At 40.6% G+C, this 16,508-nt stretch overlaps 1 protein-coding gene across 8 annotated transcripts in view; it reads right to left on the bottom strand.

Annotated features, from left to right (window-relative positions):
• sorbs2b (sorbin and SH3 domain containing 2b) overlaps positions 1-16,508 on the bottom strand; it is a 308,354-nt gene that overhangs the window by 150,694 nt on the left and 141,152 nt on the right. For 6 of the 8 annotated variants that reach the window (XM_043706062.1, XM_043706014.1, XM_043706051.1 and 3 more), the window contains exons 4-6: positions 8,829-8,855; positions 7,979-8,121; positions 6,002-6,637 (exon numbers count right to left, since the gene is read on the bottom strand). In XM_043706062.1, the coding sequence (XP_043561997.1) occupies positions 6,002-6,637; positions 7,979-8,121; positions 8,829-8,855 (806 nt within the window). The remainder of the gene's footprint in view (positions 1-6,001; positions 6,638-7,978; positions 8,122-8,828; positions 8,856-16,508) is intronic. The other 2 variants (XM_043706081.1, XM_043706071.1) reach the window with 1 other exon arrangement.

The raw sequence follows: 16,508 nt of genomic DNA on the forward strand, positions 1-16,508 counted from the left end.
TTTCCCTGGGTACAACAGAGTGTTACAAGGGGACATAAATTTAAGGTGAAGGGTGGAAGGTATGGGGGGATGTCAGGGGTAGGTTCTTTACACAGAGAGTGGTGGGAGCATGGAATGCGCTGCCTGTGGGAGTGGCAGAGTCAGAATCATTGGCAACCTTTTAGCGGCAATTGTATAGGTACATGGATAGGTGCTTAAGCTAGGACAAATGTTCGGCACAACATCATGGGCCGAAGGGCCTGTTCTGTGCTGTATTGTTCTATGTTCTATGTTCTAATGGCAGATTTCCTTCACTGAAAAACATTAGTGAATCAATCAATGGCCATTCCATGATGCCAACACTGAAACTAGTTTTATATTCCAGATTTATTAAGTGATTTTAAATTCCACCAGGTGAAATTTGAACCTGTGACCACAGAGCATGCGTCCAGGCCTTTAGGTTACTTGCCTAATGATGCTGTCCCTTTGCCACAGTCAGAAAAGCCAAAAGGGAAAGGTTTTGGAAAGGTAAAAACTGAAAGATTTGGCAGGGCAGAGAAGCTTTTATCATTGTTTCTAGATATTATAGGAGGTCAGTGGAGGCAAGCTGGGAAATACCACTGAAGCCTGATATGAAGGTAGAATGCGGTAAGATAATCAAATTTGGCAGAAGTCAGCAGGTGTGCAATTAATAGACTAAGGGAAAGGGAGCCAGAGGAGACTTATGGGACAATGGCAATGCTCAATTGGAACTGTTGACGAGATGGATGGAGGAAGCAAACTTCTGAATGAGCCAGTGCAGTGACACTAAGGATAGCATTCTAAAAGTCCCAAGGAGGTCAGAAAGTGCTTCACAAATAATTATATATCTTGAAATATAGCCACTGTTACAGCATGTACCTACACACAGAAAAGGACCTAGATAAATGACCAAATAGATTTGTTTGATGATACTGGTTATGAATGCTGGGCAGGACACTAAGAGACCTCCCTTCTATCAAATTCTATCAAAATAGGTTTCGCTGCGGCAGGATTAATGGGACTAATACTTTAAAATAGTAACTTGTTTAAAAATCGAGGCTCACTACCTGACAGTATTGTGCAACTTGCTCCTACATCTGACTTGAATTTTATGAGATGCCCATTGACATAAATCTTTCTGAGTCAAAATGTTTGGTCTGGGTTACTGATTTGCTATTGGAAAACTATGGGTTTATTGGATTATGCTGTACCTGATTTATGTCTTTGTGTGGGCAGTTATTTGGTCTTTTGTTTTTCTGTGGCTGTCCTCTACTTCAGCATATTTTCTGAAAGTGAACTATTTGCTTGCAAAGAAAGCCTACAGTTTTACTAGCTGGGGACTGTCCATGCCTGTGAGGTTTCTTTCCTCCACAACATTGACAAGACTTTAGTGTTTGATAGCTAACAAACTAAACCTATCTCCAGGTTGTAGAACTTATACAAGTTTCTGGGCTGTCAGAACTTAAAAGGAATCCAGACCCTCACAAAGGATGCTCAGGTTAAGACGAAAATCTTAAAACCTTTTAGGCAGCACATGAAAGAAAACTGGAAAGAGTCAGTTAAATAAGAAATTAAAGAGATAAGGTAAGAGTGATATTTCTCTGCGATTGAGTTGCTGAAAGACATATTGCTGGTAAACAGGTTGAATCTGTGTTTTTGCTGTTCATGTTACAATCTTTTAGAATTGACTAACATATACATAGCTATATATAGCTTTGCTTGTTTTCTTTTCTTTTGTAAAGTAAATTTGTGTTATTTAGTTAAAAGAAAACTGGCAACCTTGAGTGAATATGTTCAGTGACAGACTACCATGATAATGGACCACACTTATAAAACTCATTAGCTAACAAGTCAAGTTTTATTCTGGATCTGTCTGCTCTAGTATGGCCAACACCGGGTTCTGTCTAAGCACCCTATGATCTGTATGTCCTTGTTTGCTATGATCTGCCTGTACCTCTCACAAAACAAAGCTTTTCACTGTACTTAGGTACATGTTACTACAATAAATCAAATCAAATAACAATATTTCATTTTTTTTTTACATGAACCTTTCTAGTGCCTTGGGATGTATCACTTTATTAAATGCAGATTGTTGCTGTAAATGCAGAGCCTGGGGTGACCACTGGTTTATAGCCATGAACAAGCCCTCAATTCTGAAAGCTTGAGAAAGAGTCTGATCAAACTCAAAATACTAACTCTGCTTCTCCTTTCACAGATACTGCCAGAACTGCTAGGCTTCTCCAGCATTTCTGCTTTTACCTCAATCCTCTCCTGACCTTAATAGTACTCTCTAGATAAATTTGGTAGATGAAAGCTGATCAAACTATTTAGTCCTTCACTTGACCTTAAGATATAGGAATAACATTAGGCTATCTCCATCATTTGATCATAGCTAATATGTTTCTCAACTCCTCTCTTCTGTCTTCTCCCCATGACCAATAATCCCCTTACCAATCAAGAATCTAGATATCCTTATCTTCAATAAACTCAGTCACTTGCCCACCACAGCCTTTTGCGGCAATGAATCTCACAGAGAGACCAACAGACACAGATCTAGCATGACTTAGAATCAAAACTGGAGCTTTGCTGATTTCAGAGTAAATTAAATTTCTCCAGATCCCTTTGAGGTTTCCAAACAATATGATATTTCTAACAACAAAATCTTCTGGCAAACTTCTAACTCACAAATCCCAAGGAGCAGAGCAATCTTCAACAATATCTATAAACTATGTTTGTGCTAAACTCACAACATTAGCAATCCTATCTCCAGCTATTATTTGTTCCTTTAAGGCTCCTGTAGACAATGAAAAGAAAATGTCACACATAGATTGAACAACTGAAAGAATCATTTGTTTACCTCAAAATATGAAAACAATAGTTTGACATGGTACTACACCACATGAAATATATCCACCCATCCATGCAAGGAACATACTCCATTCAATGAGCCATTGAGATCAGCCAAACATTATTAGTGATTAGATTGTGACCTTTCGGTTATTTCTAAAAGGTAATAAATAAGAAAAGAACTGAAAACCCTGCCATGTTGGCATCTGAATGCAGCTTTTCAAACTGGTGTCTGTCTGCAAGGTCAATGGATTTCTATATTTTTCCATTCACTTGCTAACATCTTTAAATTCAGTTGCCCCACAGCCATTTTACAAAACTTTGAAGTGAGGTCAAGGGACTACATGAGAGCTAGCATGTCTACATTCACTCCAAGACTACTGTATTAGAACAAGGATCTCAGTAGAAGAACAGGGCATAAATGTGATGATGAGTTAAAGAAGTACCTATCATGGAGAATATTCCAGATGCTGTGTGGAAAATGTAAGGCATGGGGATGAGATTGTTGAATAGTGGTAACACAATGCAGTACAGAGTATTGTGGCTATGGAGGAAGGGGAAGTCGATTGAAGAATGGTGCAGTGATTCTTAAAATTCATTCATGGGAGAGAGGTCAGCATTTTTTGTCCATCTCTAACTGCCCTTGAGAAAATGGTAATGAGCTGCCTTCTTGAACTGCTACAGTCCATTTGTTACAGATATACACACAATGCTGCTTATGAGGATCCAGGATTTTGACCCAATTAACTATCATATCATTCAAAGTCAGGATGGTGAGTGGTTTAGAGATGGACTTGCGGGTGGTGGTGTTCCCATCTATCTGCTGTTCATGTCTTTCCAGATGGTAGTGGGCATGGGTTCAGAAGGCATTGTTGAAGGACCTTTGGTGAATTTTGCAGGTGGCTTGCACTGCTGCTACTGAGCATCAGTGACGGAGGGAGTGGATGTTTGTGGATGTGGTGCCCATCAAGTGGCCTGCTTGGTCCAGGACAGTATCGTGTTTTTTGAGTGTTGTTGGAGCTACACCCATCCTGGCAAGTGGGGAGTAGTCCACCACACACCTGACCTGTGCCTTGCAGATGATTACAGGCTTTAGGGAGTCAGAAGGTGGGTTGGAGTCACCGGTCCACTGCCTTAACCAGAACTTCCACAGTAACATGGAAAAGTCTGGAGGCCCACTTCCAAGCCATTTCTGTGTTCACAAGCATTCTCTCCGGTGTGCAGTCAGAGTGCACTTCCTGTTTACAGCAAAAAATGCTCAATTTCCCAATACTCCAATTAAGTCCAACTTTTTTTTTAAACATGTATTTTTTACCACAGTATCAGCTATAACAACCAGCACCACTTCAACAACAAGAACCTGACTGGCAAGTTCTGATTACACCATCGATGCTAACACGTTTTTTTCAATACAAACACAGAATCTCACTTTTAAATTGACCAAGTGGAACTTGGAAAGTCACAATAAAAAAAAGACTTATTTTTAAATTGCCAAAAAGAAAAATATATTTCGCTTTCTGTCACTTGATGGCACGAAATTAGAAGAAGAATTTATATAATGACTTAATCTTAGTTGCTTCAAGGTAAGCACAAAAATGGAAAGAGGAGGAGTCATGGAGAGGTGACAAAACTTACCATCAAAGAAAAGGATTTGAGGGACATTTTCAAAACCTGAAGGAGATATAATGGATAGACAACTCCAGACTGCAGGAACATGACAGGAAATATTCTACCACATATAGTGGGCTGAATGAACAAAGGTTGCAATGGAGAAATCCTTTTGGTTCATGATCCCTTGCAATGATACAAATTGCTCGTTTAGAACACATTAAAGTTTGCCAAGTACCTGACCCTTGAAAATGGATCAGAGCTGAAAAGGCTAAATCTGTCCATTGTAAGCAGATTTGGCAACTTCTCCACCTTTAAACTGCAGGTCTTTCAGGTAAAATGTGACACACAAAGGCTAGCTGTTGCGTGCACCTTCTGAAAATGTGTCCGGTCTTTCAGTCCCTGACTTATCAAGAACCTATCCACCTCTACCTTAAAACTATTCAAAGACTCTGCTTCCACCACCTTTTTATAAACAAGAGTTCCAAAGTGTCCTGCGCTGTTTGACTCTCTGCAACTCTGCTGCCTGTTGCTATTCTGGTTACTGCTCCTGCCTGGCTCTGGTCCAGCCTCTGCTGGTTCCTTCACTGTTACATCCAAGTGACCAGAAACACCAGGCTGACCTGCCCTATCATTATCAGTATCAAAAGGTGTGGTGCCGGAAAAGCCCGAAAGCCCTCATATTCCTGATGGAGGATTTATGCCTGAAATGTCAACTCTCCTGCTCCTCAGATGCTGCCTGACCGGCTGTGCTTTTCCAGTGCCACACCTTTTGACTCTGATGTCAGCATCTGCAGTCCTCACTTTCTCCCTGCCCTATCATTACGTATGCCTGAGGTGATGAGTGAACAAATTGCATGGAACGAACTGGTCAGCGCATTCTTTGACACCATATCTCTAGTCCTGAGTATTCCTGCCCAACATTAAACCCTACACTTATCATCAGGTGCACAGTGGCCAAATGCATTCACTTGTCAGTGAAACAGACGGAACCAGGATGGATGTTTCTCAAAACTAAAATCGCAGCTGTTTGAGACTATCCACAGTTTATGATGCAGTGTCAGTTGTCTTGCAGCAAACCAAATGCTCTTACTACTCTTTCACTGTCCCCTTACCTTTGGGAGCTGTCCTGATAAAGTCACAGACACTAAGCTGCCAGCACAGAAAACATGAAAACTACTTCAGTACAACTACTACAACTGTAATAAAAACAAAAAAGTGCTAGAAAACACAGCGGGTCAGGCAGCATCCATGGAGAGAAGGCAGGCTAATGTTTCCAGTCTAGATGACTGTTCCTCAGACCTGCTGCTTGACCCACTGTGATTTCCAGCATTTTTTGTTTTCAGTACAGATTTCAGCATCTACAGCAATTTGCTCCTGCAGCTGTAATAATGCTTCTCAAAAAATAATTGAAGCTATTGATCCTTCGTGTCCCACAGTTAATTGCAATTGAGAGCCAACTGGTTAATTTTTGAAAACTCTGCAAATAGGAATAAAATGTTAAGTACGTTGAAAATTGCTGCCAATTACAAAAAAAGGTATATACCAGATGATGCCCTGAGGAGCGTGTACAAGACTGCACTTCAAACGTGTCCTTGTGAAGATTCCTTCCACTGTTTGATGCAGATATGGTTGGGAATCCTTGTGTGTCGAGCCCAGGCTCTGTTGTATGCAGACTTGCTGGAGCTATCTGAATGGAAAGAGAGGCTGTGTGTCTCTCAGGCTCTGTCCTATCGCCAAGTGGAAGTGAATGAAGTGAGGGTTTCACAGAACTGTCAGGCTGTCTCACATTGTGGGTATTAGCAATGAGCTGATCCTCGGGCAAGGTTAGCTTGATGGCGGTGATTTTACGCTCTTGGAAGTTGCCCTGACTTTTCTGAAGGGAAAGGTCAGCAGTGCTACTATCATCTACTTTGTGAGTTAAGTTCTGGGCAACTGCTGGCTGCTGTACAGGAAAGGAAGTTGCGCTGGAGTGTCGAAACAATTGCAATGAACTGTGTGAGTACTCTTCCTTATTAGTCAAGCGGGTAATACTGGAAGTTATTGGCAAGCTGGATTCTGGGAGTGATGGCCAACTGCCATGTATAAGGCCTTGGGTTGAGCTAAGTGTTACATGGTGGCTGTCAGGATCCATTAGTGGACCCCAATGAAAGCTTTCCTTTCTCGGTGGTGGTGAAGGAACCTGTCAGAGATGACCACACAGCAGGAAAGACACAAACCATACAGGGAGGAAGAAAAATAAAAATGGAAAACATCAGCATGGAGAATTCATTTCAATTACAACACTGAGCATTACCTCGCTAATACATTGAATGTGATCTATTAGTATATATATTAACTTATTTTTTTGAGTGTCGGTACTGAACCTGAGCAATCTGCAAAGGTCTCCCACTTAATTAGACTTAGCAAGCATGTACAGACTTTCCCAGATAGTTTGTGTCTTAAATCAAACTAAAGGACCATCAGCAGAAATTGCTATCCACCCACTCATTCATTGTCGACAGAACAGAGTTTAAAATCAGGAATTTGGAGTGTTTCCTTCACTCATTAGCCTATGGTAATTGAGCCTTATATAGTATCTAAACAATTATTGCCACCCATTAACACAACACAGCCACAAAGCAGGGAATAGGCATGTTGACATTTCTGTGTCAGGAACTCTTCAGGTACATAAATAGGTACCTTTAAATTGACAACATCATTTGGATTCCTCCCCAACTGTAAAAAAAGCTGGTAAGATTAGAAGGTTCTGTCAGTACCAATGGCATGTTAAAGTGAGCACTTGAGCAGGTTAACAAGACATTGGACTAATGGAGATGTGAAGCTGATGATTTACTGCTTTATAAAATGCTCCTAATTGACTTCATTCGTTGGAAGACACAGCTCTGACTCATTTGAAACTGAGTGGCATGTAGGGAACCCCTTATTATTAATAAATCTGAAATGCAAAAAGACAAGTTAATTTAATGTCTCTCATGCTGCAAAACAAAACAACAGTTATATTAAAACAACACAGCAATTTAAAATTCAAGATGTTATGCTCAGAAATAAGTGTAAGCCTCTGTGATTTTAAGCCTTTGATTTTCAGAAACAAATATCAACCTAATATGATGACAAACAAGGTTTATAATCTTGATGGTGCACATCACATTAATTCTGATTACCATTTGTACACTTTAATAGATAGTACAATATTTGTTGAGTAAATTCATTAACAAGCAAGATTAAATTTGCAACAAAGCAATTAGCATTTTACAATGTTTTCTTGTAATGATATATTACTATGCCTGCACTTCTGTCAGAATGACACATTTCCAAGCTTCAGACAGTGCCTGGAAAAGAACAAGTGTGAATCTGACAATCATACCATCACATTTTTATTCCAACTATCTGACAATGGGCAGAAGGTTGGCAAGCAATATGTTTTAATGAGTCAAAAAGCAGCCTTTCTTTCTGGAATATGTATAAACACATCTCTAGCTGTAAGCACACTGTTACATTCAGAAAGATGGCTTCCATTCACCTGCTGTGGAGGGGTTTTTCTTTCTGGAAATGAAAGATTCGGTCTGACACTCCGAAATCCTTTGGCTGCCAGTGACGAGCTGTGCGTTTCTCCATTTAGTGTGCCTTTGAAGCTGTCATTAATGTTAAATGATGTCCAAACATCTGCAGAAGACAATTAAAGAACCCCTTCAGACAGATTAAAATGACAAATGGTTCACCCGTTTGTCAGTGTGGCAATCATAAGGTGGGGACTCTATAGTACCCAACATTGGCAGCTAGTGTAAACCAGAACATGAAGGAATTGGAATCATCCCATTCTCACTGAACAAGATGGAGGAGAATAGGGACAGGGGCAAGGGAAAGCTGACTCATACCACAAGTACAAAGATGCACCTGGCACGTGGAATCCAAACAAAATGGAAAGAGAATTATAAGCTGAAGAGCAACCTTCAGTCATTTGTTCTATCATGGCTTGCACTTAGGAAGTCTGAGGACACAGCAGCTTAAAGATAAACAACACATTGATCTTCTCTCACAATCCAAGAAGTGGAATCAGTTTATTCCAGTATGGCTTTGAACAGCAAGATAAAATTTCAACTTGTGACCTGCTTTGAGTGGATCTTATCATTGGGCTCCTTTAATGTCAGTTTATGACTTTATCAGTAAAACTGGCAAAATAGTTTTTTTTTAACAAATGTCCTATCTCTGGAAATAGAAAGTGAACAGATTAATGAGGGAAATGCAGTGTCAAACAGAAAAGCTTCTGCAGATGCTTGCTGCTACATTACGTTTCTATGAAGTAAACAGAAAGACTCAAAATGAACTGCAGTCCCATTTCCTTTTTACCCAGAGCAAGTAACGATCTTTACCTGAATCTGGTGTCTGTGCTTCAGGACCTTTAAAAAAGATAAATAGCATAATAAGCAAGCTGTCAGCAAGACATTACATGAAGATATAATCTGGATAACTCACAGACAAAAAGAAGTTCACAGAAATATCATTATTTAACATATTCTCAAATATATGAGAATATAAAGAAATTGGTCACAGGTCTTAACTTGTTTTGACCTGGACATGGCCAATTTCTTCAATGTTATTGGAGCTGCACCCATCTAGGCTAGTGGGGTGTACACCAACAGACTCCTGACATGTGCCTTGTAAATGGTGGACAAGCACTGGGGAGACAGAAGGTGTGTTATTCACTGAAGGATTCCTAGCTTCTGACCTGCTTTTATGGTCTGCATTTATATGACTGATCCAGTTCACATTCTGGTCAATGTAAGGATGTTTGTAGTGGAGGACTTTGTAGTGGATGGTAATGGCATCAAAAATTAAGAGGTTAGATTTTCTGTCATTGGAGATGACCACTAATTGATACATGTGTGGCAAGAATGTTACTTGTCACCTATAAACCTAAACCTGGATGTTGTCCAGGTCATGTACACACTCTGCATTAGGTGTCTGATGTGTGGCAGATGGTGCAATCATCAGCAAACATCCCCACCTCTAACCACAGATGGAGGGAAGACCATTGATGAAGCAACTGAAGATGCCTGGGCTTTGGACAGTCTCCTGAGGATTTCTTGCCCTGATATCATGAGGCTAACATGATTTGTTTTCAACAATCTTCAATTGAAAGAAAATGTTTTCTAAAGTCAAAAAGAAACAAAGGGGTAGAGGTGCAGGATAGTAAAAAGGTAAATGAATATTGAAGTGCAGCAGGTTTGGTAGAATATACACAAGAGTGCTGGGGGAATTACAATCAGAGGAAGTAGTAATGGCAAAAAGGTAAAACTTAAGTTCTTGAGTTGAATGCCCGCATTTAAAACAAGATAGATGAGTTGATGGCACAAATATAAATAAATGAATATGACTTGATAACTATTACAGTTGTCCATTATCACCCCCATTCCTGCTGAATGGCTTTTGCCTAAAACATTGATTTTCTTACTCCTCGGATGCTGCCTGACCTGCTTTTCCAGCACCACTCTGATCTAAACTCTGGTTTCCAGCATCTGCAGTCCTCACTTTTGCCTAGCTATTCTCGAGACAAAGGTGCAGGGTGACCAAGCCTCAGAACTGAATATTCAAGGGTATTCAATATTCCAAGTGAATAGGCAAAAAGGAAAGGGAGCTGGGTAGCATTCTTAGTAAAGAATGAACAGTGTCATGATGAGTAGTGATCTTTGTGCAAAAGATTATGACATGAAAGCCATCTGGGGTGGGGAGACGCTAATGAATAGCAAGAGAAAAAAAATCACAGGTGAGAGTGCACTCTGTAGGCCCCCTCAGAGGTGCCTTCCTGTAGGCCAAAGTATAAACTTGGAAAGAACGGAGGTGTGTAAGAAGGACATACAATTATAACAAATTGTCTTTAATCTACAAATTGACCGGGAAAAGCAGGTGGGCAAAGATAACTTGGAAGACAAATTAGTAGAGTGCATGCAGAGTTGTTTCTTAGAGAAATACATTTCAAAGTCTACCCAGGAATAGGTCAATTTAGATACAGTAATGTGTAATACAGTAAGATTAACAAGAGATTTCATAGTTAAGGATCCTCTAGGAATTAATGATCACAACATGATGGGAATTTCCATATTGCTGGGTAGATGTCAGTGTTGTTGTTGTACTGGAATGGTTCGGCCAGGGATATAGCAAGCTCTGGAGTGGATGTCTTCAAAACTATTGCTGGAATGTTGTCAGGGTCAATAGACGTGCAGAATCCAGTGACTCCAGCCATTTCTTGCTATCACATGGAGTGAATCAAATTGACTGAAGATTGGCATCTATGATACTGGTGGCCACTGGAGTGGGCTGAGATGGATTTTCAGCACTTCTGGCTGAAAATGGATACAAAGCCTTGTTTTTTGCACAGATGCGATGGGGTTATTTGTGGAACGTCCTGCTCCTCCTGTTAGGTGTGCATTTGTCCTTCACTGACTTGATGTGGCAGGGCTACAGAATTTGAATCTGATCTGTTGGTTGTGGCATTGCTTAGCTCAATCTATTGCATGCTGCTTCTGCTGTTTAACATGCAAACTGCCCTGCTTTGTAGCTTCACTAAGTTGAATTTTCACTTTCAGGTATGTCTGGCATTGCTCCTGGCATGGTCTCCTGAACCCTTCCTTGAACCTGGCTTGATGGGAATAGTACAGTTCTGCTGCTGAATGCCCCATTGCCTCATGGATGTCCATGAGTTTTAAGTTGTTAGATCTGTGTGAAGTCTATTTCATTTGGCACAGTGATAGTACCATGTAACACAGTGGAGGGTATGCTTGTCTCCACCATGATTGAGTAACGGTCACTGCTGTGAAAACTGTGATGGACATATCTGTGACAAGTAGACTGGTAAAGACAAGATCAGGTGTGTTTTTTCCACTTGTTAGTTTTCTCACCACTCAGATGCATGTCCAACAGCGATGTCATTTAGGATTCAATCAGCCCCATCAGTAAGAGGGTTGCAGATCCAATCTTGGTGATGGACATTGGATTCTCTATCCAGTGTACATTCCATGCCTTTGCCAACCCCCAGTGCTTTCCACAACTGCTGTTCTTCACATAGGGGGTATTGATTCATTGGCCAAGGTGGAGATGGAGGGGCCATGGATGGCAATTAGCAGGAGATGTTCTTGCAAAATGCCTCAGTCTGGCTCAAAAATAAAAGTTGCTGAAGGAACACAGCAGGTCTGGCAGCATCAGTGGAGAACTGTTCTGAGGAAAGGCCACTAGGCTTGAAATGTTAACTCTGCTTATTTTCTCCACAGACTCTGTCAGACCTACATAGTTTCTCCAGCAATTTCTGATTTTGTTTTAGATTTCCAGCATCTTCAGTTCTTTGATTTACCTCAGTCTGGCTGTTGGAGTTGGATCTGCCAAAACAGCAGTAAGTTCACTGAGAGATGGCAGGAAAGCCATCCTTGAGGTTTCCATCCAGATTGATGGACTTAATCCGGGTTCCAGTCGGAAGGTGAGGGATCTCTCTACCTCCTGCTTGATTAAATGACCTACCACCAGCAATGATATGGAGATGCTGGTGTTGGACTGGGGTGTACAAAGTTAAAAATCACACAACACCAGGGTTATAGTCCAACAGGTTTAATTGGTAGCATGAGCTTTCGGAGCACAGCTCCTTCATCAACCACCTGATGAAGGAGCAGAGCTCCGAAAGCTAGTGCTTCCAATTAAACCTGTTGGACTATAACCTTGTGTTGTGCGACTTTTAACTTTGTACCGCCAGCAAACTCACTAGAAGAGTGACAGAAGATTTTGTCTAAATCCAGGAATTCAAACAGATCACAAGTCCAAAGCATCACTATTTTCACTATAAAACATTTTGAACATAGTTTTTTTTTTGTCCAGAGAAACATGTTTGCATTAAAGATTGTATTTCACATTGATGTCAAAAACACTCAAAATACAAAGCTTTTCGAAGCAAATTAAATTTTCTACATTGTGTAATGGACAGTGATTTATTTAACAAAACATTTCATTATAGTTCAGTGCAACCATCCCCTGAGGATGACTATAAAATAGTTATTGTTTTAGTTAATAATTTAAAAAAACGTGAATGAGGCCTTAAAGAATGACATTAGCAAATCAAAACTACAAGTCACTATAGGCCCTTAATGAAAACAATTAGCGAATAAAATATTTATTGCTATTGACAATTCATACCCACATCACTTACATCAACTACATTCTCAATCCAAAACCAGAATCAAGTCATTAATCTGGCCAAAGCCCACAGAACACTTGGACCTTCAGAAGTTTGTAACCAAATAAATTTTTATGGTGGAATTAAGAAGTACCAGCAGTTGAATCACAAAGTCAATGATGTCTTAAAGTGAAATTCAAATGAAGTTTTCTGGAGAAAAGTGATACCGATGTGCAGAAGTAAATAAAATAGTACTTTGGAACACAGTTTCAGAAATCTATTTCCATATTTATTTCCCACCACTGTGGTTAAGTGTTGAGTCAGCTACTAAACAACATTTGAGAGATCAAGGAAGTGAGCAATATTAGGGTTTTACTGATTTTGCTTTTGAATTCATTTTTTAGAGATGTATAGAAAGATCTACTCCTGTGCTCTCTGTTATAGAGCCTTTCCTTGTCGCTGAGCCCTTTGCAGCCCAGTCAGAGTAGGTGATTAGCTAAATGTTTCAGACATCTGTGGAATGGAGCCAAAACCATGCCCAACCAAGTCATTATTTGTCTTGTACTGGCTGGCACATTGGTAGATTTTAGGGGCCAGACACAGTGGTAGCAGGGAAAATGGCACCAATTGTTTGATATTTTGTATTAATCACATTCTGTGATATTAGTTAGAAGTAATGAGTCCATTAATACCAAATCAAAGCAATGATAGCCTAGCAGGATAATTTGCAAATCTAATATATTGGAGTGGACACTTCAGCATAAAAGCCCCATTACATTTTCTTCTATTTGCTTATTTTATTGTTACCTTTCAAAATACTTTTATAATCCAATGTTCTGCCTGCCTTGCATGCTGAGCAAGCAGATGTTTTGGCAGGAATACAGTTTCAAAGCAGCAGATATCCTCCTGGACATTTCACAAATGACAATCTTTCAAATGCAAGCTTCCGTTAGCACAGGTCATCACAGTTCTGTCTGATCACCTTAATGCAATATGTGCATTCCACAACATGACTCTTGGTGTAGTGGAGCGTCGGAGGCTGAGGGGTAACCTTATAGAGGTTTACAAAATTATGAGGGGCATGGATAGGGTAAATAGGCAAAGTCTTTTCCCTGGGGTCAGGGAGTTCAGAACTAGAGAGCATAGGTTTAGGGTGAGAGGGGAAAGATATAAAAGACACCTATGGGGCAACCTTTTCACACAGAGGGTGGTACGTGTATGGAATGAGCTGCCAGAGGATGTGGTGGAGGCTGGTACAATTGCAACATTTAAGAGGCATTTGGATGAGGATATGAATAGGAAGATTTTGGAGGGATATGGGCCAGGTGCTGGCAGGTGGGAGTAGATTGGGTTGGGATATCTGATTGGCATGGACGGGTTGGACCGAAGAGGTGTAAAGCATGGAAACAGACCCTATGACTCTAAGTGGAAGGCCTGAATTGAGTGCTGTCATCAATTGATCCAGCCTAACTTATATCAATTAATTCCAGACAGACAATAGATGAAATCAAGGTCTTTGAGCAAGTTTCCACAAACAATCAGTGAGCTTGATGATCAGATAATCAATTTTAGCGATGATGGTTTGAAGGGAAACATGGGCCAGGAGACTAGGAGAATTCCACTACTCTTCACTAAATGGGGACCTTTTGAATCTGAGACTCTCACAGGCTCTCAGTTAAACATTTCCTCAGAAGAAAACTCCTGGGATGGTTTGACATCCTGAAATGGAAACAGTCCACAGGCACACATTAACATCTTTCACTATTTAACATATAGAAACATAGAAAATAGGAGCAGGGGTAGGCCATTCGTGCTTTGAGCCTGCTCCAGCATTCAACAAGATCAAGGTTGGTTATCCAATTCAACATCGTATTCCCACTTCCTCCCCATACCCTTTGATTTATTTAGCCCTAAGAACTATATCCAATTCCATCTTGAAAATGTTCATTGTTTTAGCCCTAACCTCTATCTGGGATGAGAATTTCCCTGGCTCACCACTTTCAGGGTAAAAAAATTTCATTTCACTTTAGTCCTAAATGGTCTACCCACTTTCCCTGGTTCTGGACTCCCTGGTCATCAGGAACATCCTTCCTGCGTTTACCGTGCGTTGTCCTGTTAGAATTTTATGGTTTCTATGAGATTACCCCATATTTTTTGAGACTCCAATAAATAAGGTCCCAACAAATGCAGTCTGCCTTCATATACACTTGTACAATATTTCTTGTGATGGGCTTGAACTCTTCAGAAAATATTCTCGAAATACTTGTGCCACTGTGGGTACATGTAATTATTTTTCACAAATGTAGCAATAATCGCTGCTCGAGTGAATAATAAGAGATGGCATGTCAACCTGGTCATACCAAAGTTAGCTGAGCTCAGACAAAGCAGCATTCAGGAGGATAGAATGGATCCCGGAACTACAGGCTGGGGCAGAAACTACACAGCCCGGAGATAGACCATGGTCAAGGCTGCTGCTGCAAAGTACATGTTTGTGGATACTGGACGTGAAAGAACAGGGCTTTTCAATGTTCGGCACTCACTGTCGGAACTCACATGTGAAGTAATTCCTTCAGGAAAAGTGTTTCAATGGTGCCAGCTCCTTCAGAATTGCTGGAAATAGGAGGAGCTTTTCAAAGGAAAGATTTAACTTGGTGCCATTGTTGGCTTCTGAACATCGAAAACAGCATGAAGCAGGAGACCCATGCTGCACTCCAAGATTTTACTCCATGAGTTTACTTCCATGAGTTTACTCAGGTAAGAGTTGCCAGGAATTAGAGAGTTCAGCACTCAAACTGCATTCACTGCTCGACAATTTAATTGAGTTCAACTACTTGGCTGTATGGCTAATGGGGAGAAATAAATGGGGTGGAAAATATGTCTGGGAAGTGCAGTTACTTGGATCAATTCTTCTTTGTCATTTCTGTGACATTTTCAAAGAAAATGCTGACCAAGCAGATGGAAGGAAGTGAAAGAGAAATAAAATTCTGGAAGTCTATAAAAACCTCCAAATATTGAAAGATAAAGGAAAGATTCCCCCAATTATAGTGAAAAGACATCATGTGGTCATATGGGAATGTAACCAAAGCTTAATCATGAAATTTACTGTCGTGAAATTGTGCTATCATACATTTAAAAGATTCACACAGGAGCTCAGCTAACACTGCAGTGATCTCAGTAACGAGGGTCAGTGTCTTTTGGCAGCTACCCACTTTGTAATTGTGGTATGTGGAGGGAGGCACAAGAAATAGCTCGTTTGAAAATCATGTTGAAAATATTTCCTGTCACAGTGTGGTTATCGATTTCCATCAATATTGTCAAACAAAGAGATGTTGGGGTGCAGGTGCACAGTTCCTTGAAGCTGGATTAGCAGGTAGGTAAGGTGGTGAAGAAGGCATTTGTACCAATAGTCAGTGCAGGAGTTGGGACATCATGTTGTGGTTGGACAAGACATTGGTGAGGCCACTTTTAGAACACTGCATTTAACTCGGGTCTCCCTGCTGTTGGAAAGATGTTGTTAAACTTGAAAGGGTTCAGAAAAGAATTGCTAGAATTGGAGGATTTGAGCGAGGGAAAGGCTGAATAGGTTTGGCTTTTTTCCCCTGAAGGATCGGACGCTGAGGGATGAGGGTTGGAGGATTGGAGCTGTAGGGAGAGGCTGAATAGTCTGGAGTTATTTTCCCTGGAGCATCAGAGGCTGAGGGGTGACTTTATAAAATCATAAGGGGCATGGATAGGGTAAGACCCAAGGTCTTTCTTCCCCAGGGGAGTCCAAAACTAGAGAGTATAGGCAAGAGGGGGCAACGTTTTCATGCAGAGGGTGATGCAAGTATGGAATGACTGCCAGAGGAAGTGATGGAGGTGAGTACAATTACATCATTTAAAAGGCAGATTTCCC

This window comes from Chiloscyllium plagiosum, chromosome 2 (genome assembly GCF_004010195.1).
Source record: "Chiloscyllium plagiosum isolate BGI_BamShark_2017 chromosome 2, ASM401019v2, whole genome shotgun sequence".
Taxonomy (NCBI): Eukaryota; Metazoa; Chordata; class Chondrichthyes; order Orectolobiformes; family Hemiscylliidae; genus Chiloscyllium; species Chiloscyllium plagiosum.